Source organism: Tachypleus tridentatus, chromosome 1 (genome assembly GCF_004210375.1).
Source record: "Tachypleus tridentatus isolate NWPU-2018 chromosome 1, ASM421037v1, whole genome shotgun sequence".
Taxonomy (NCBI): Eukaryota; Metazoa; Arthropoda; class Merostomata; order Xiphosura; family Limulidae; genus Tachypleus; species Tachypleus tridentatus.
Genome location: NC_134825.1, coordinates 127,147,633 through 127,169,906, shown reverse-complemented (window position 1 = coordinate 127,169,906; position 22,274 = coordinate 127,147,633). Strand labels below are relative to the sequence as shown.

The 22,274-nt window shown below is 32.5% G+C and overlaps 1 protein-coding gene across 2 annotated transcripts in view; it reads right to left on the bottom strand.

The window, feature by feature from the left end:
• LOC143223034 (serine/threonine-protein kinase mig-15-like) overlaps positions 1-22,274 on the bottom strand; it is a 134,513-nt gene that overhangs the window by 52,282 nt on the left and 59,957 nt on the right. For both annotated transcript variants that reach the window (XM_076450413.1, XM_076450419.1), the window contains 7 exons: positions 21,238-21,318; positions 20,465-20,513; positions 16,519-16,580; positions 14,464-14,554; positions 10,913-10,985; positions 3,106-3,163; positions 1,293-1,347 (listed from right to left, as the gene is read on the bottom strand). In XM_076450413.1, coding sequence (XP_076306528.1) covers positions 1,293-1,347; positions 3,106-3,163; positions 10,913-10,985; positions 14,464-14,554; positions 16,519-16,580; positions 20,465-20,513; positions 21,238-21,318 — 469 coding nt within the window. The remainder of the gene's footprint in view (positions 1-1,292; positions 1,348-3,105; positions 3,164-10,912; positions 10,986-14,463; positions 14,555-16,518; positions 16,581-20,464; positions 20,514-21,237; positions 21,319-22,274) is intronic.

The following is a 22,274-nucleotide window of genomic DNA, read 5'->3' as shown; positions in this document are numbered from 1 at the left end:
TTATCTAAGAAGATATTCCTGTCTTAAAATAATAATAATAATATAAAAAATTAGCTCAGAATACACATGTTGTATTAACATATACAACCAGTTAAAAAATAAAACTATATTTGAAAATGTTATACAAACAGCTGTGAAATCCAAACATACAAGATGGACAACAGAATCAAACTGTAATAAGCCAGCAAACAGTCGTCACATTTCTCTCAAAAGCACTTTTCTCGCTATACTTTACAAGGATTTGGGTTGTTTGTTTTTTTTCTATATCAAAATTATGCATAATTCTAAGCATGCATAATAATGTAGATTTTTTCCACTTGTATTATGACATCAGAAGGTTATATATTTAAAAACAAAGTATCAGTTAAAAATTAAGCATGTGCAAGTATATGTACCAAATAGTTTCAGAAATCTACTCTTACTTAAAGATGAAATAAATTAGTGAGAATCTGGGGAACTTTTTTTGTTGTTGTTATCAAGTACTACTAATGAAAAATTAGTCTACAATGTACTTATTTCTCAACTAAAATATTCTATCCTGTATTAAAAAAACATGATTTCCTGATGCAATAAAATTACTAAATTTTTGAAATTTGTAACATTTTACTGACAATACCATAAAAACTGGTTTAATAAACAGGAAAATCTACTTCATATATAATGGTGATTTTGGTTTGATGAAATGTGTCAACAGCTCAAGCCTCAGAATATGCATTTATTTCAAAACCTTGTTATTAACATGCTCTCCCATTTACCAAGCATATGCATAGCTGTTAAGTACTTGTTTCTCCAATTATCATGGAATTAAGAAATCAAAGTCTCATGCAGAAGCAGAGATTTTCTCACAGTGAAAAGCAATTACCAAATGTAAAGGAAGCTAATTACTACTTAACTATGACCATGTCTGCATCCTGCTAATTTTCAAAGTATTCTACAATCACACTTTCTGTTATGCATACAGTAGGATATTGCTTTTTTGCACATATTGTATAATTTATCCCCAAGTAACTGCTACAGCAGCATAAATTTCTTCTTGTAGATTTTTATTGATTTGTCAATGGGCATAAATATAAGACACAGCAAAACCTTTGCACTAACTACAAAGCATATACTTATATTAACAGTTGACAAAACATGATAATTTATCCATTCATCATACTAAAATTCTAACTAAAATATAAGAGGTTTACCACTAAATGTGACTGGAACTAATTAAAATACACAAAAATCTAAATAAAATGTTTTCAACGTATTTTGTTACACGTCAGAAATATTACACTAAATAAACTTACGAGGTTGAGATTCAGCCATCTCTAATGCTGTTATGCCTAATGACCATAAATCACTCTGAAAAAAATAATTATATTCTAGTTAGTCTCATGATTAATTTGGTTTTCATCACACTTGATTCAGTTGATCAACACAGTAAACTCTACAGGAAATTACTAATGTCATAAAAAGCTTGGAATGAATAGATTTATCAAATGCAATTTTATACAGCTAAACTCAGCATTGTAATTATTTTGAATAAATGTTAACACTGACCAAACACCTTTAGTATTCCAAACCTCTAAAAAAAATTCCTGTAAATAAAAAAATTTATTTATATTTTATTTTGTATTTGGATTGACTACACTTTAATTCAATGACATGGATCTACTATCTTTTTCTGGCATATTGTTAACTAAAGCAATGTTTTCTTTGTTTATTGGTGGTTAGTATAAGGTAGACTTATCTCTAGCAGTCACTTTGCAAGTCTTGAACACATTCAGACCCTCATGTATGTGGTAAGTAATGATCATTATACACATTTCTCAGCTACTGGTAAAGCTTACTTTTATCAAAATAACAAAAAAAAAAAAAAAAATCTCAGCTTTTTCATTACCCTTTGGCAAGAATTTTATAATAGTACAAATTTTGTAATGAAGTATTTTTTAAGGTTTGTTTGAATATATATGTATATGATATTTCTACACATACATATGACTGCACTTTTCTGCCTCTTTCTTGGTCAGACTTGATTTTGCAAAATGTATTTATTTCAGTTATCTATAAAATGTAAGATTACAGTATATATACTAGGGGTGGGGGTGAAAGTACATTCCCTATTATTTTTGACAGGCTGTATGCTAGTAATAAATAAAGAATAAACATAAAAAACAAGAAAAATACTCAGGTCTCTCTCTTTTTCTTTTTTTTTTTACTTTTTTATATTAATGATATTACTGCATTAAACAATTTTGTATTTAATTAAATAATGTACCAATGAATGCAGACAAATAATATGCAAAAAGCAATGTCCTGTAACTACCAAAATTATTCTGGCTTTTTAACTATTCGAAAAGAGCCATCAGAACTTCATCTTAGCTCATCAATCTGTCCCCTGTAGGAATCAAGCTTAAAATGAAAGCAAAATTAACAAATCTCTCTGCACAAAACAATGTAGTATAATAATATATCATTTGACATGGCAAGCAGGATCTGATTATCTACTTCATGGCCCTGAAACCATATAAGTTTGAAGGCTATGTAAATTATGTTTTGCTTGAGGGATGACAATATTATAATAGTAATGAATGTTAAATTTCATACTTCTTGGAAAGGTGGGTAATAATTTAAAGACAGAATATGCTTCAAAGTAACTGTAGCAATTCTCACCTAAATTATGATACTTAAGAATATATTATTACATTAAAAAAAATCAAGATTTGTTTAAAAATATTACTTTATAAAATTAAGAACTCAAGAAATGGATTATTAGCTACATTTTAATACTATATTTTTATATACTATGAAAAGAAATTAGTTTCATTAAATTTTGAAAGTAATTCACTAAAACCTCATGATGTGTGAAGAAAATGCCTATGGAGAAGGGTTAATTCTGCCTGTTACTTATCATGAAAACATATAATATACAGTACTACTAGCAGAGAATATAATGTAATTAACATGACCATTTGTTGGATACATTATAAACTGATGAGAAAGAAAATTGTATTTCTTTATTCTTAATCCATTTAGAGTACACATATGGAGAGTTAAAAAAGAAAAGTAAAATATTATAAAATATCAGTATGTCCATTTTATATTTTCTACTAAACTTACTCTGTTGTCATAAGTGGCATCAGGGTTTTCATCACAAGCTATAACTTCTGGAGCCATCCTACAGAAAAATACACCAAAAATTGTATATCTCACATAGTCATTCATAAGCTTTCCAAAGCATAATTTTGTATATGTACCAGTGACTTAAAATACTGTTTTCTCCAACATTGCTTAAATGAAATCAAACAACCTTAAATATTTTGATTAGAGTTTTATATATTTGTTTTTGACAGACACTAAAGCTATCTGTCACTGGTCCCCAACTTTAAACTAATAAGAACAATTACATAGCATCCACCATCAGTTCTGTACAAACAAACACTGCAATTGGATATCATATTACAATTCTTCCAAGGTGGAAAGGGTGTAATATATGTAGCATTGAGTTTTTACTCCATGATCTATATGTTACAAGTCAACTATCTAATCATTAGGCCCACTGTTATATAAATTTAAAAGAAAATACATATGACTAAAATCTTTGTATTAAAAACATCTGTAAATATTCTTTAATTATTTATAATAATGATTTTTAGTTCAGATATTTTAAAACTTTTCAGCATTACCTTCCACATGTTCAATTTATTGATGCAAAGAAGACGAACTGTACAAAGCTTGTGATCAAAATGTCAGAGAAACACAAATTTATACAATCAGTTATAAAACAAAGTTCTTTTTACATCTATAAAAATGATGATATTTCATTTCAGAGCTGTATATTCTTACACATTAATTTAAACTACTAGTTGAGCTCTTTGAAAACTTTACTTGACAATATCCAGAAAGAGATTTGATAAAAAAGAATTAAACTTTGGTTGGTTGATTGATTTAGTGTTTTATGGCACAAAGCAGCTAGGCTATCTACAACAAATTTCCAGTAAAAATGTAGAAAGAAAGTAAATGTAGTAAAATTCATAAAAGGAAATGAAGATAAAAAAAACAACACTGAAACACAGAAAATGCATAAAACCAATGTTAACACCTAGTCTACAATGTTAAGAGAGAATGCAGAGTACGAGAAATTGTAAAGGAGTTTCTGTAGCATAATGGTAATGATCATAACCTGCCAGGAAGACTAACAGGTAAGTACAAGAACCACCGTCAGTTACCTGAAGTTGGCCTTTCCAGTCCTGGTTCCAGGTTACGTGTTATTACAGCCATTATCAAAAGGTAAAGGAATAAAAGTTTTAAAAGACATGTAGCAAAATTGTAATAATAATTTGCCAAATGTCGGGTAAAAAGGTAAAAGAAAGTAAATGTAGTAAAATTCATAAAAGGAAATGAAGGTAAAAACAAAACAGCAATTAAAAAACATAAATGGTATAAAACCAATGTTGACATCCAGTCTACAATGTTAAGAGAGAAACTACAGTAATATAAGTTGTAAAGGACTTTCTGTAGCATAATGGTAATTATCATAACCCACTAGGAAGACTAACAGGTAAGTACAAGAACCACTGTCAGTCACCTGAAGTTGGTCTTTCCAGTCCTGGTCCTGGGTTATGTGTCATTATGACCAGTATCAAAAAGTAAAGTAATAAAAGTGTTAAAAGATATGTAGCAAAATTGTAATAATAACTTGCCAGGAAGACTAACGGGTAGTTCAAACAGCAGCATTAGTCACCTGAAGTTGGCCTTTCCAGTCCTGGTGTCGAGTTATTTAATGTCATGGCCATTTTCCAATTTGAAATTGAACTAGAGATATTGAGACTCTTAAAAGGGAACCACAATTAAAAAGGTGTAATGAATAAATATCAAACACTTAAATGACATTAAAAAGATTAATGGCCATTAAAAATCTAAAAACATTACCAAAGTGGGCAGTGTCACCGTCACCAATAACACTGTCTAATGTTATGGACAAACCTTGGGACAGAACATGTTTAAAATAGTGCCGTTGTTGAGAGTCGTAATGATGGCAAGAAAGTAAAATGTGGCTTACAATGATTTGAGTGTTACACAAACTACACACTGGTGCATCAGTTCCAGATAAAAGAAAACAATGAGTTAGAAAACTGTGACCAATGTGTAGTCTAGTTAGAACAACTTCCTCCTTCCGAACCTTATGGAAGCTAGACGGCCAAAGTCCAATATAGGTTTTTATTTGGAAAAGCTTGTTGTCGCGTTGCTTACTCCAAGTTGACTGCCAGCTGACACGGAGCCAAGCCTTGAATACAGTACCATAGACCATGTATGGAATAGGCACAGTGGTGATAGTGCCAGAGCAGATAGATTTAGCTGCCATGTCTGCAAGTTTGTTCCCACGAATAACAACGTGGTCTGGTATCCAGAAAAATTGGATAAAAGTAGAATTTAACGAGAAATGGGCCAGTCGGTTTTGAATATCAGCAAGAACAAGGTGTGAGCCAACATGAAGTGATTCCAAAGCCAGTATAGAACTGAGCGAGTCCGTATAAATAGTGCAGTTGGAGTACTGCTTAGCTTCAATATGATCCAGGGCAAGAGAAATGGCATACAGTTCAGCAGTGAACACAGAAGCTGTAGAGGGGATTCTGCGCGCAATGACTGAACCGCAACAAACCATAGCAGAGCCCACAGTGTTACCTGATTTGGAACCATCCATATAAATTACAATGGAAAGATTGTTCGAAAGATGTTGAGCAAATAAAAGATGATACTTCCAATCGGGAGTATCTGCCTTTCTCAGATGAGTTAAAGAAAGGTCACATTTGGGGACTGTAATAAGCCATGGGATGGGCTGACCAGTGGATTCTGCAATGTTATCCAAGGATAGACCCAATTCATCCAATTGTGCCTGGATGCAAAGGCCAAAAGGAGCAATGGCAGATCATTTGTTCTGAAAAAGTATGGCCCATCCAGGAAAGAAAACACATTCCCAGATGGGCTGCTTTGGTAAAGAACGAAGTTTCAAAGAATATAGTAAAGACAGTTGCAAACGGTGAAGGTGCAGAGAAAATTCATGACATTCTACCTATAAGCTCTGAACTGGGGAGGTGTGGAAAGCCCCAGTGCAGAGTCGAATTCTTGATGATGAATGGGGTCCAGCATCTTTAAGGCCAAGGGTCTGGGAGACCAAGAACTTGGTCTCAGGAACCTCTAGGAGCGAAACTTCACTGATATGAAGTTCAGGATCAGGGTGAATACCCTGTTGGTGGCAAAAGTGCATGCAAATGGTTTTAGAGAGAGAGAAATGACAGCCTTTCGCCGTGGCCCACTTCAGTACATGATTAAGGGCAGTTTGTAGTTGCCGGTCAATATCTCATATTCGACGACTGACACGAGATGGGAAAGTCGTCGACATAGAACCTGTTTGCAACAGTGAGAGGGAGTTGTTCAGTGAAGGCATTAATTTTTATACTGAAAAGTGTGACACTCAAAACACAGCCCTGAGGGATCCCAAGTTCCTGTAGAAAAGAACGGGAAAATGTCGAACCCACACGAACTTGGAATCTCTGGTCCATTAAAAAAATTTTTTAATAAACATAGGTAAATGGCCACATCACCCATATATATGGAGGTCTTGCAAAATGCCATACCTCCATGTTGTGTTATAAGCCTTCTCAATGTCAAACAATATTGATACAAGATGTTGTCATTTGAGAAAGGCTTCTCTGATTGATGTTTCATGTCAAATTAGGTGGTCTGTGGTGGAGTGCTGTTGTCGGAACCCACACTGGGTGGGCGAGAGGAGGTTGTTTGATTCGAGGAACCAAGCAAGATGAGCATTAACCATCCTCTCTAAGATCTTAGAGAGACAGCTCATCAAAGCAACTGGATGGTAGTTTGAAGGAATCTTGGGATCTTTCCCAGGCTTAGAGAAAGGTAAGATAATAGCCTGGCACCAAGCATTAGGAAAAACATTCTCCTGCCAGAACCGGTTAAAAACAATTAGAAGAATATCAAGAGAAGCAGGAGAGAGATAGCACAACATGTCATAGTGTACATCATCAGGTCCAACAGATGTACTGCCAGACCGATGAAGAGCCATTTTCAGTTTCACCAGTGTAGAGGGACGATTATAGTCATAGAGATAGTCAGTTTGAAAGGAAAGAGGTGAACGCTCTGCCCAAGCCTTGATGGCCAAGAAGGTGGAGGAACAAGCAGAAGTGCTAGATACCCAGAAAAAGCTTTCACCTAGAGTATTGGCAATGCTCCGTACATCAGCTACCTCTTGGCCAGAGAGTAAGATCGAGAGGGGGACAGAATTGTAGTGCCCACTGACCTTTCGAACCCTGTCTCATATGACCTTAGAACTGGTGGTAGAAGATATGCTAGTTTTGAACTTAATCCAAGATTCCTTCTGGCTTAGACGTCTTACCCACCAAGCATGTGTGCGGGCCTGTTGCAAAGCGATGTGGTTTGAAAGTGTGGGATATCTACGGAAAGTATCCCAGGCCCGTTTTTGAGCATTCCGTGCCATGTGCCAGGCCAGATTCCACCACGGACAAGGATATCATGGAAAAAGTGTTGAGGTTTTAGGAATACACTGAGCTGCTGCTTGTATAATACAGTCAGTTACCGAGTTCTGAGAGAGCAGTGAAAGTGGACCAGTCTGCCTGATCCAGCTTCCACCGGGACACGCGGGTAGGGTAGCATCAACCACGGCCAGTCTCTCTCAAATGTATAGAAAAATGATCACTGCCTAGCAGATTATTGTCAACCCTTCATGAAAAATGGGAGAATAATGAAGGGGAGCAAACCGAGAGATCAGTAGCAGTAAAGGACTGACTAGGTGTATGAAAATATGTGGAAGAACCAGTATTGAAAAGAGAAAGGTTGTGATCAGAGAGCATACACTCTACAGAGCGACCCCTCCCATCAATAACAGCACTTCCCCAGAGGGGATGATGTCCATTAAAGTCTCCCAGGATTAGAAAGGGAGACAGCAACTCTTCAACAAGAGCATCAAGGTCTGACTGATCATATGTCTCTCCAGGTGACAGGTAGAGAGAACAAACAGTGATGGTATGACCCAAGGAAACACAGATGGCTACAGCCTCCAAGGGTGTGTTGAGTGGCAAAGACAGGGTGGGCACATGCTGATCAACTGACAGTGCCACCCTTCCATGTACTCGTCCATCACACAGCCTGTCGTTTCTATACAGAGAAAACTGCCAAAAGGTGACTGTATCGGCAGGTTTCAGAAATGTTTCTTGTAAGGAAAGACATACAGGATGGTAGAAAGCGATCAGTGTTTTGAGGTCATCCAGATTAGAACATAAACCTCAACAGTTCCATTGTATCAAGGTGGCCATTTTTAATGACAGGTAGGTGAAGTGATTGGTGAACTCTTCTGTTCATGACCACATCTTTTTTCCTTACTTTCCTTATTCGGAAAACATCTATCGACCTCCTGGGTCGATTGGAAGGGGATTCCAGTGATTGAGGACGTGAACAAATGATTGTTTTGCATCTTGGGGTGGGAGAAAAAGATGTATCTGAAGAAATTCCTGTATTCAAAACCAAAGGATATGGATCTTAGGGTTTGTTGGAATGTATGGGAGGAACAAAGATGGGTGTAAAAATTGATTCATCAACCTTTTTAACCGTGGAGGTCAAAAGGCTTTTCATTTGTTTTGAAAACAATTCTCTTGGAGGTGCAGAGAGATTTGTCTGCACTCCCACTGTAGTTGTGGAACAAAGTGTACCAGCACATGTCTGAGGTGAAGTGGCAAACAGCAATTTCCGAGCCTCAGGATAACTAATGTTATGAGTCATTTTCAAATGCTGCACCTCTTTTTCCTCCAACCATTTAGGACAAGAACAAAAGTAGGAAGGGTGAGAACCACTGCAGTTGACACAATGTGAGTCCGTGTCACACTCATAGACATCATGGTCCTTGCCACCACAACAAGCACATGTCAGGGAACCACGACAGGACGTCTTTGAGTGGCCGAACCTCTGATTTTGGAAACATGGGAGAGGGTTTGGAATGTATGGCCATACCCTGCAATTTAGATAACCTGCCTTAATGGTAGCAGGTGCACATGGTGATGTAAATGTCAAAACGAGGATATTTGTCAGTAGTGTAACTCCATCTTTGCAAGTGAAGATACGCCTCACTGCAGAAACTCCTTGAGTGGAGAAACCAGCAAGAATCTCTGACTGGGGGACGTTTTTTAAATCCCTCTCAACAATAACTCCTCATGATGAATTCAAGGGAGCATGAGGGGTAACCTCAATATGTAAATCTCCAATTTCCTTTGAATTCAAGAGGAGTGCACTGTGTTGGAATGTGGATGTTTCAACCAAGATGTCTCCAGATCAAAGCTTCTTTACTGACTCTGGAGAACCAGCAAGTCCCTCTAGTCCCTTCTGAATAAAAAAGGGGGACATTTGCCCTAAAGGTTTTTCTGAAAGAGAATGTAATGTAAGAAAATGAGGTATGTGTGTTACAGATGTTGAAGATTGCTGCTCAGAGTGTTCAAGACATGGTTGTTTACCTATTGACTGTTTTTTCACTATTTTATTTAAATTTTTTGTTGGAGGATCCATAGGAAAAAAGGAAAATTTTGGTACCAAGTGACCCCACCCACCATGGAGCCCTACGAAGGGAAGCACTACAATGTCATGCAAGGACATTGCAGCAATTCCAGGGTTTCGTGAGCACTATACCCAAACACCAGCATCAGACACAATGTCCACAACACCTGCTGAGAACATCCAACACTGGTACTTTGTTGACTCTAGCCCAAGTGGACAAGCCGATTGACCCAAGGGGGCCACCCAAAGGCTGCCCATCTACAGGAATTCACAGCCAAAGTGGGGTGTTAGGATTAGACCCCTGAACCACCAGGATCCTCTCCTCCCATCCACGGGTCGCCACAAACGGCAAATGTGAGCAGATATTTAGATCCCAGATGAGATAAACTGAAAGAACAGAACCTTCCCTTGGAGGTCCCCTCACCACGTAGAGGAATCCACATTGAAGGGAATTAAACTTTAACTATAATTTTTTTTTTTTTAATAAGATTTAATTTATTAATCTCTTGACAGCTTTATAGCCCAGAAGGAAGCAATGAAGCAACAGTGGAAGAAAGAATGAAACAGAAAATTCAAGCTGATTTAAAAAACAAAAACAAAACAGATTTGTTATTCATCATAAGATTTTATTATGAAACAGTATGAAAGGAGAGATTAAGTCTCAATGTCTCAAACCTTCAAACTCTGGAAATGTTTAACAAATTTTAATATTTTTTAGGGTGGTATAAAATAAAAATTCAATTAAAAATAAATGAAAATACAGTTTCTTCTTCTCCTACCAATGGTCCTTTTCAAGTAAAGCATTTATCAACTGGATGTGAGTTTGATTTAAATTTTGCATAAAGCTACACAAATATCATCTGCACAAGCCATCCCTAAATAAGCAGTGATAAACTAGAAGGAAGGTAGCTGGTGATCAACACTTACTGCCAACAATGGGCTATTCTTTGACCAATGAATAGTAGAATTAACCATTACATTATAACACCCCACACAGCTGAAAGAGTAAGTAGATTTGATGGAACAAAGATTCAAGCCTGCAACCTACAAATTGCTAGTTGAGTGATCTAACCCACCAGACCATGCCTGGCCTTTACCAACTGAAGTGATACTTTATGTACAAGTTATTTTCAGTTGTTCTAAAAATTATTCCCCAGATAGAATTAGTTATTTATTCAAAGGTATACTTTAAGTCCAGCATAAAGCATAAGAAAATAAATTATTTTGCCTTACTTTTATTATTCAACACAAATTTTACTATCTTGTTTTCTTTTCTCTCTCTCTTTTTTAACACCAGAATGGAGCCATTCTCAATTAATATAACAGAAAAACAAACACCTACCAGTATGGAGTGCCAATGAAAGTATTTCTTCTACCTACTGTTCTGTCAAGTTGAGCACTGACTCCAAAATCAACTGGAAGAAGCATATTAATTTCAGTTGCTTTAAAATTCTAGACTGAATTAAAAAGAACATTTCAGTAATATTACTTTTCTTTCTACTTTTTATGATTATGACATGAAATCTGTCATGAATTCCATGATGATTTAACCCTTTAGCAACATGTCACTTGTCATCTCATTTGTTGATTTGCATTTAAAAGTTTATTGAACTAATATTTTATGAATTTATATTAGTAAGTTTGGAATTAAATGGCAGATTATAACTCATACTTTAATATTATATAAAAGTTAATTTTTTCATTTAAAATTAAATGCATTCTCAAAACAGCTAGTATGGGCATTAGGACTATAATTAAAATAAAGTACAAAATTGTTTTTACCTTCTTAGGTCATCTTTTGGTTGACCTGACCTTGGAAGGTCAAAATGTTGTTCTATACTTTATTTTAATTAAAGTTCTAATACCCATACCAGCTGTCTTGAGAATACAATTTTACTTTAAGTGGATTTCTCATCATCACATATTAAAAAAACACATCCAAATACAGATTTTTGTGAGTCACATAATACGTTGAAGGCAGCACTGTTTAAAATTAGATGTTTGTGATATCAAAATACTAAGTCTATAGTTTTGTACAAACTATGACACCAAATTACTAATATTATCAAGCTAGAATATAAAATAAGAATATCGTATCTTTTTATTTTGCTGAGATATGGCCATTTTTTCAAATGGTCCCTTACATACTCTTACTACAGTATAAATGTGAATAACAAATCAATAGCATAGAATATCCCAAGAGTGGTTTTCTCAGCAATTTTAGTCTGTGAAAAGGCTACCACGTTCTTTAAATTAAGTTTCCAAGGAGGAAGACTGTGACTTTAATTTGCTCAAAATTTCATATTTATTTAAATATAAATACACCTTAGTTACTAAGCTTAATAAATTATAGTGGAATTCTATGGTATCAATGTAGTTATTTATGATTGTTTTGGTTATTCAACTGTATATATAAAAACCTAAAAAAATTGTGTTTGATATCCTGAACATGCAAAATTTTAAAAAGGCTTTGCAACTGAATACAAAGGTCACAGCAAGAAATAATAATTGCTTTACTTCTTGATTTATTGTTCTACATTTTAAGAAAAATAAGTTTAATAATTTAGTTCTAAATAGTAACAATCTATAAACACATGTACAATGTACAATAGTTGAAATATGATTGTATATTACAAAATACCAGTCCATTAAAACACAATCAAAACAGGGAAGACTAAAGGTCAGTTTTATATTAGTGGATTTGTAACATGAGTGCATGTGCCCTGCATTAATGCAAATTATGTAATATTAACTAGGCATTACTGGAAGATTAATATAATAAAATATGTATGTGTGTATATATATATAGCATTATGAGACTAAAGTTACTTAGACAAAACATTTATATTTTTATGCTATAATATGTGGTCATTCTACCACGAAAAAAACAATTTATATTTATTTCCTAACTTTTTTATGATGGTTACAAGGTTGGTTAAATGACAGACCCCACACAAAGTATAGAAAATAATATAGTCTTACCTAAAACAAACATTTGAAATGTATTTAGAAGATTTTAAAGATTACCCAAATAATATTTGAGATTTTTGGGATGAAGAATAATTTTTTATCACAACATGAAATCACTTTGTACTCAGACTAGTAATAGAATACTCTATTTTCACAAACAAATTTTTAGTAAAAACATTTCATTAAAATTTCTGATTTTTTGTATGCAAATTACTTTCAATCTTTATTAAAATTATACCAAATTTTGTAAAGATTCACATACTGTATCAAAAATTATAATGCAAATACTTAACATGTACAAATGTATAGACAAACTGATGTATATTATACAGAGACTGTAGTGAAAGAGTTTACTGTTAAAGTTATATTTTTTTTACTGCATGACACTAAATTTCAGTTAACTATTATTTTATATTTTTGTGACATAACTTAAATAAATTTCAGGTTTTATCTTTTCTAAATTTATCTTTATAATTGAATAAACATTATAGTCAAAATATTCTATAACACAGAGAGTTTAGCACATTATACTCAAAAAAATTTTGAGCCTCACCATGTTGTTACAGTCCATTTTGCTATGTGCAATCATGGTATGTATGATAACAAAGTTTCTTGAAAACAGCATCACAATTTACCTTCCATTACAAAAGACTCCTCCATAGTACTTTCTGTTCCATAATGACTTTTTGTAATTTGCTTGCTTATTTGTACCTCAAAATTATTTTCATTTAATATACTCAACCCTGTACTCAAATATAACATGTAAGCTTACAATTTCGAAATTCTGGGTAAACATTATGTCACAGAAATCAGTCACTGATTTATTAGTGAAAAAAATAATTAACAAATAATTACAAAACGTATCCCACAATATTTTCAGCAATCAAGCTTAAACACTTGGATTATACAAAGACTGTTCAAATTAGTTTCATTGCTTAGATTTCAAAAATAGAATAAACCTGCCACACAAGCTTTTTTACACACAAGCAATTAATTATGATTTTCATCCTTTTAATATTTTATGTATATTGTGAACTGTGGTGTCTGTCTAAGTGCTCATACATATCCTGTTTAAAACATGTACAACCAGGCATGCTAAATATTTACTTTTGAAATGATGGGAAAACAATCATGTATAATGTTGAATCCAAATTTTATTTCATAAATGGAATATTCTACACTAGGTTGCTAGGAATTAATTGCACTATCATTCACATTTCAAAATATGATGCAACTTAAAGAATAAACATGTAGATTTACCATATATTATTGTTCAGTTGTTCTTCACATGACTGAAATGCTCAACAATTACTTTTTGTAGTGGGTGATATAAGTAGCTCAAAACTTTGGCTCTGAGTGAAACCAAGAGTGCATCACAATTAACCTTTTTAAAAGTCTATGACATAATTTAACTTAACTTTTACATTAACTTAAACTTCTCCTGTCACTGGGGGTGGATATTAAAGTTTGTTAAAAATATATTTTAAATTGAGTATATTTCTTCTTACACACACAATTATCCCAAATTCTTTAATAAATTTCACAAAACCAATAATATCATTCATGTAAACACATCAGTTTATCTCACCAAGTTTGACCTTCTGCATTTTTCAATTAAGAATTGCAACCTTCTACACACAAAATTAGTCCCTCTTGTCAGGCCTGAAATCTCCATTATTAACTAATTACTAACATAAACTATTCATATATAAAAATTTATCTAGTACTGATTTACATCGCTATTGTCTGCAAGTCACAATAGCAGCATGATTTACCTCCTAAACAGACTTTTCAAATTTAACTTCTTTCAGAATGATCTCTCTAATCTATCAGTAATGGCAAAAATACCTTCCAGTCACTTTAATTACTAAGTTTGGTTTAGGCATAATGAACAACATAATAGAAATACACTATTTATCTCACCTAGTTTGACTTCTGCATTGTCTGTCAACAAAACATTTTGTCCTTTGATATCCCTATGAATAATTTTGCATCCATGAAGATGACTGAGACCCTGTGGAAAACATATATTAGTTTTGGTTTTCATATTCCCAAGAGCTGTAGTTTCCAAAGTCTATTTATTTCTTATGCGGTAAAATTACTTTTGTGTCAAATTGAATTTTCATCAGACAATATTACCAGGTGCATCTACCTTCCTCACATTGTTTCAGTTTCTTTAGGTGTTGTTCAACTTCCTTTAAATGATACTCCAAAAATCAATTTTTATGCATGTATTACAAAAAAAGAGTTTTAATATTGATCCAACTGTTATAGTGAATATGTAAAAGCCTAAAAATAAATAATATTTTTTGCAGTGAAATTACATAATTACTCATTTACAGAATTCACACATTTACAATGAAGTACAATATTTTTGTGACTAAATAATCAAATACATGCTTATTAACACATTACTGTATCTTTAGAATACTAGTACAAAATCACACTTATTAAGAGCATAAAAGTCTGAGAAATGCTTCATCAGTGTATTAAAACTTAAGTTAAAATTAAAAAACACTTCTCATTAAAAATAACGTCACAAATTCTAAAGAATTTTAAATTTCATTTTAAACATTCAAATAAAAATTCCTAATGCAATAGAAGTGAAAAGTGGTATGCCAATTCATTTGGCAGTTGGTATACAAGGTTGTTAGATGCTTTAACAACATTTTATCTTTTAAAGATTTTACCATTTTCTTTTATCAGAGTTGGCCAGTGGCACTGCCAGGTGCAAAATTTTAGGTGGGCATAGAGAGGCATGGATGAGCAGGAGGTGTTTGGACACAAGTACAGAGGAACCACCATATATACTCTGACTGGGTGGGCCTGGATAATGAAAGTGCAAGCTGTGACCCACATGGTCCAACTTATGTATAAACCACTGAACTGGGTAATCTAGATGAACAATGTCAAATATTTCTATAGGGCTTTTGAGTAACCCAGCTAAAATAGTTGAACAAGAGAAAACAGGAGAGGTAAACAAAAACATCTTGTAGATTCATATTTGTTACACACAGGATGAACTAGTGATGTGCATGAGCTTGCGTGTATTACCTTGAATGAAAGAATAAATGTCATATTATAATAAACTAACTTTTAAGTTAGCTGACACTAAAACACACACACAAAAAAGGCACATGCTTTGAATTCTCACCTTCATATCTATATTTTAAAAAGTAACTTATTTACAAGACTTTTGATTGATAAATAAACAGACAATTGGGCAACACCTTTTATTTGTGTTTCCTTCTGTAAGAAAAGTGTGTTATTGCTGTCTAATTTATAACATGTGATGGAACCTATTGACTAAAATTTCAATGTAACTAATTAATTCACTGGTAGACTACACAAGTTACAAATTGAATGTGGTAACTATTACTTTGCATAGTCCAGTTATGGCATTAAAAAAACTGTTACATGTAAGTGTTACAATATAAGTGTATGTGTATGTCCATATATATACATGTACATATTATCATACTTTCCTGTTAAACTTGATGTATAAAGGCTAGATTTAATAATTTGATTATAAGGTCTATAAAACTTGGAACCTATTTGATTATTATAAAATATGTAACACATATTTCTAAATATTTCTCAAACTAGTAAAATTTGGTTGATCAACAAAATAGATAGCATTGTAAAACATATACTTAATAGTATGTGCAACTCTTACTCTTCAGTTAAAAGTAAAATAAGAAAAACCACCAAAAACTCAACAAGATTTATCCTTAAATATTTATGCTGAATTTTCTCAAACCAGAACCATAACAAGGTCTTTCTTATTCTCACAGAAATTTATCAGCAGTGGATGAAGTTATCTATAATAGTTGCAAAAATTTTGAGAATCGACAACAACTCAGGATTTAAGTGTAATATATTTAAAACCATATTAAAAGCTCAAAAATAAAAACTGATTTTCAGTACATTTACAATACATGGTCTTTACCCACATTACAAGTAAAAAATGTAACAAACCCTGAGGACTTCTCTGCAAACATATGAAATCCATTCCTCATTCAGTGACTGTCCTTTAGTGGCTGTAGAAATAAATAATTATTTTATAATCTAGACAAAAATAAATAAATATCAAGTAAAACAGATTATTTTGACCTTGATATTTTTATTCTCCAGATATTTTTTAATAAAATTTTCAGCTCCAAGTTACATACCCATGGATGAATAAAACCACATTTATTCTTGTGCACAAGTTATTCAAGTATAGGTATACCAAAATTATCCCAATACTTAGAAATATATAAACTTCACACTAAATACAATTTAAACATAATGAACAATTTTATAATAACTAAATGTACCGAGCTGATAAGTTGGGTTTTTATCCTTCTGGTTTAGAAAAAAGGAAAAGCAAAAACACTCCAATATAACATGGGAGTTAAGAAACGAAAGTATCTTCCACAACACTTCCTAGGATAATACACAAACTGCACACTTCAGGGAATATTTTGTTTAATAGCTTTACTGATGAGTAGATATGCAAGATATTTACAACTATGTTTTTCAAATATACAAGTACAGTGTAATGAGTGTCAGTCATGCCCAGACAGATTCTTTTCTTTTATATCATAAGATTAAGAGAAGTTAAAAACATTCGATAAAAAAAATAGAGGTACTCATAAAGAGGGCAATAATGTTCAGGACCTAAACAGTGAGGTGACAAGATAATAAACAGTCATATTAAAACAACAAACAAGGTTGTTATAATGAATGTACAATGTTCAAGTAATAAAAGAACAATGCTAGTGTGTGTAATAGTGTATATGTGATAAAGGAAGATGTCACATTAAGGGTAACAGTGTGCAAGTATTAAAAGGAGAAACATGATAAGATAACAAAGCATTAGGCAAACGATATGATAATAATAATAAGGATTATAGTTTTTAGATAACAATAAGAAACTTGTTTGTTCTCAGACATTTGCACAAAATTACTCAGTGGCTATTTGCAACTGTTATTCCTAATTTTCAACTAATATACTTCAGGGAAGGCAGCTATTCAACAGCATCAACCAAAAACCCTAAAGCTACTATTTGATCATCACACTTATAAAGCACCTATGGCACCAAAGGGCAATGCTATTCAAATAATGGTAGTAGTCATAGCAAAGAAAAATATCTTTGAGAAGTAGAATAACCAATTTAAACATGACCTTTCTGTCTGACATAGTATCTAAAATTATTTATGCCAAAATACCAACTGATATTTATCAAACAGGTTTTTATTCTTGAAGACACCCTGAGGATATGCTCTGAAAGTAAAATTAAAATGTACAATATGGCCAAAGGTGAAATGGATAAACATAAAATATATAACAAGTATGTTTTCTTCTACTTTGATACCCTATAGTTTCTTAGAGCACATTACAATGAAGTGTTATTTCTTTCCTGAATTATAATTTTTTTAAAATCTTATTGCAACTATTAACTGAAAGTTATTTCCATATTGCAAAGACTTGTTTTTCTTTCTCCAGATATACGGTTTAACTTTAGTAAGATCCTGAAATAATTTCAAAGGCAAATATTTCAATCACATCAAAAATAGAAATTTTAAAGTTGTTAAAAATTTGATTTATTAAGCAAACTTTTTTTAGTCCAGAACATTAATTCCAAAGTTCGATCAAAATTTCATAAACCTTTAATATTGAAATTGTTTTGTAAATGTTTTTTCTCTCAATGTGTAAAGTGCAGCTAATTCTTAATATAGCCATTTGAACAATTATAATTATGTGGAAGCTGCTTAAAATTGATCACACATAATTTAAAATATGCTTTTGCATATCATCTTTTACTTGCAGTTCTTGAGTTTTCTATTTACAAATAGTACTTAAAAAAGATCGTAAGAAATAGCAAGCACTGCATTTATGTCATAAATGAGTTATTTTTATTACCAAAATAACACAGTTATTTCAGCCATAACTTGCATCTATGCTATACACTTTACAATATGGTTCAAACAATTTTTAATGCAAAAAAATAAAAATTTAACATACAGAACTATCACAGAAAATGTTAGTTTAACGCCAACAATTCATAAAATTGCTAACTGTAATTATGAATTTCATGACTTAGTTTACTACACATATTTAAAGAATACTGTAAGTCAAGGTATCAGTAATTTCCAAACCTGTTTTATGAAATAAAAAACAATGACTTTCAATTTATCAATTGTTATCACTAGATTTCTTTCTATTGCTTTCTATCTGTATGACAATTATCTCCATGAGACAAAGTGTGTGTGTGTGTGTGTGTGTGTGTGTGTGTGTGTGTGTGTACACATTCAACCTTTAAACTGATAACAGTAAACTTTAAATGATTATTCATTATTACCCTTGCTTCTACAAAAATCAAGTCCTTTAAAATACTGAACAAGATTTTCAGTATGTGGATAAAAAAACATTTTGATGTAAAATTAAAGCTATATATTACTTTTATTACATGTATAATAAGGTAACAACACACACAGCAAATGTTTACTAGCCATGAACTATAAATATTTCAAATTCTAAAGCAATACACTACTTTTATACTTCTCATACAATACCAGGTTCATTAAATTGATAGTATACTAAAACTAAATTGGTAAGTGTAAATAACAATATCAGTTAGGTGCAAACAGCAATGTTAGTCAATTTTTAATACATAATACTCATGTGTATTATTATCCAACTTTATTAATTTTATAGAGAATTGAACTTGATGTTACAGTTTTGTTTGTCTTAGACTGGTCAATCTTTGAAAGGATTTCATCATGAGTTTGTGGTAGCAGTACGGAAGGTGTTTGGAAGTAACAATTTAGTGGCACATTGCTCAGTCAAAAGTTAATATTTTTCTGATTTAAACATGTATTTGTAATACACACCTCTTCACACAGAAATGCTATCTTTCTTGTGTCTGCCTATAATATATACATACAGATAGTCTTGAGGTAACTCCCATCTAAGTTCATGTGTTTCACATAAACTGCACTGGTACATGATGATGTCATCATGCAACAAATACCCTCCCACTAACAAGATGTCAACACAGCATCCATATGCAATAACTCCTCCTATGCACTTGTGTTTATGATAACATTATACGTTGACAAAGCAAGAAAAAAAAATTGAGTAGGAAGTAGGGAGAACAGGCAGGACTGTATATGAAAGTGAATTTCTCTTGGAAAACATTTTCAGACTAGGAATATGTTAACTTCTAAGACATTAACTTTCCTCCCCACATAGAAATGATAAAATACCATGCTTAAATGGTGGAGAGGTTACAAAAAGTTACTTAGGATAGCTCCCTTCATAAAACACCCAAAAGGAAGCCCATTGAGTGTGACACCTGATAACAGAAGATCCATAAGGGCACACCTGTGGAAGACAACATCTCATCTCAACCAGGGTATAATCTTCACCTAGAACATAAGGGAAGAGAGGCAAATGAACTACAAGTGTTGCATGGACAGGCAGAATGAGAACATGACCATTCAAGCATTTGCCCACAACTCAATGCGTAGTGCGGTTGAGACATGGTCGTACAATATATGCACATACTGACTCTACTTGACAGGCTCTAACTGCCAGAATAGGCCATATGTGTTGTATTACAGTTTTTGGGGAGATGATCCACACTACACTCACTGTATCACCACTGCTTCATTTCTCACTGTTTCATGCTAATCCCTACTGGTTAGGATTTACCATGGTCATCCATACTAGTAGATAGAAACTGGTAAATGGCAAGAGTGTCTAATGCTCTCTTTGAAAAAAAGGAGGAAGAATTCATGTTGAAAAAAAGCTAAATGGGTGCCTGGATCCCCATTGGACCACTGTCCAGAAAAAGTATTTCTTGACCCATTACAACAGGGTCAAGGTATTCCATTTCTCTGACACAATTATGACTAACAATTTGAACTTACTTACATTTCACTAGATCTGTAACAGAACCTGCACCACAGTATTCCATAACAAGCTGAAAAGTAAAATAGAAAGACAAATATCAAAGTTTAATACTTAATCACCTAACCTTGAATAAAAAAATACTGTTAACAAGGCAAATATATGTTATTGCTGAACTAAGTGTACAAAATTATTTTGATTTGCACTCAACAGAGATAATAAACAAACAAGTTATGTATTTAGGTAACAAGCCAACAGTATTAAAATATCAGCTATACATATGGCTTAAACTGATTGTGGAATGCTAAAACCATCAATAAGAACACTGAAATTACTTGTTCAATTTCACTTACTAGATGACATGAAAAAATTCATATTGTGTTCACTTCATTCATCACATTAAATTACAAGTTCTTATTTTAAATCTATTTACAATTTGATAAATGTTCATATGTTGCAGTATAAAAAAAAACTTTATTTCATTCTGCTGTATTAAAAAAAATCTTTCTTCATTTAACTATCTACTAAGTAAAACTAATCACTTCCTTTCTGAAAATGTTTTTTTTTTTTTAAACCTTTGTGTTGGAACAAAGTGTTGCATTAATCATAATGCAAGTATTGCATCCTAATAGTCTTATAAAATGTTTATGACTTTACGATGATTTTGTAAAATTGTGTCTTCTCTGCTGTGTGAATTAATACGTAGGCCTGAAATACCACTGCTTTTTATGTGACAGATGTCACATATTGATACAAATATGGAATAATACTTCTGTGGATTGTAGAGATATACTTACCCAAAGTTTGGCATCTTTATCAGGCATACTTTTATGAATGAAAGCACCATAATATGTTGCTATATTTCTGTGATGTGAATACTAGAATAAAGGCAAAAGGAACAAAATCAACTCATTCATTTTATTGTGTCCACACAAGAAAACTTCCTTACCAGTAAACATAACAGAGTAGGTAAACATCACAGTAAACAACATTTAAACTACACAATTAGTATTAATTTTGATAGAACAAACTATCTAATTAAAATGCAATTAAACAGTAACCTGGTAATGAGTATAGCTAACTAAACATATTTTTCTCATGTTCTTACTGATACAGAGTAAAATGCATTGTTACATTAGTTGGGAACCCTTGTTTTTTGTGTGATATTTTCAGCCATAAATAAAATACCAACTCATAAAATTTGTTCAGCATAAGAGACTTGGGTTAATCTCAAATCAATATATTTTTTTTATTACCCAAAAATTCAAAAGGAACTAACTCTAAATAAATGTTTAAAATTAATAAACAAAAAAAGTAAAAGTGGTAAAGTTATTAATTAGAATGTTTAAGATATCTAATTTTATCATGAAAGGAACAATGAAATTCTAATAGAGTATACTTTACTTATGGAACATACAAACACCATTATTATGCTTCAAATATTACAAAATGGAAAAACAATTAAATAACAAAATAGTGGACAAGTTCCATTATGCATCATCAATTAAATACCTTTGCCAATTACAGTGCTTTCAGCCATAACCCCAGTAACACCTAAAAAGGTTCAGTCAAAAATGTAGAGCACCAAATGCAGTTTAAGAAGCTAAGATATATTTTCACATAAACAGCTCTTGTACTATAAGACCTGATAAAGCTGCAATGGAGAAATTATGACTAAAACAAAAAGTTTTTTTTTTTATTAATATCTGAAGAGTACAGGTAATTTTTTCTACCTTTATTGTTAAAATGTCTAATAACTGTAAATTATATCTAAATAATTATACTAAATGGCAATGGTTTTTTTTTCCTTATAGCAAAGCCACATAGGGCTATC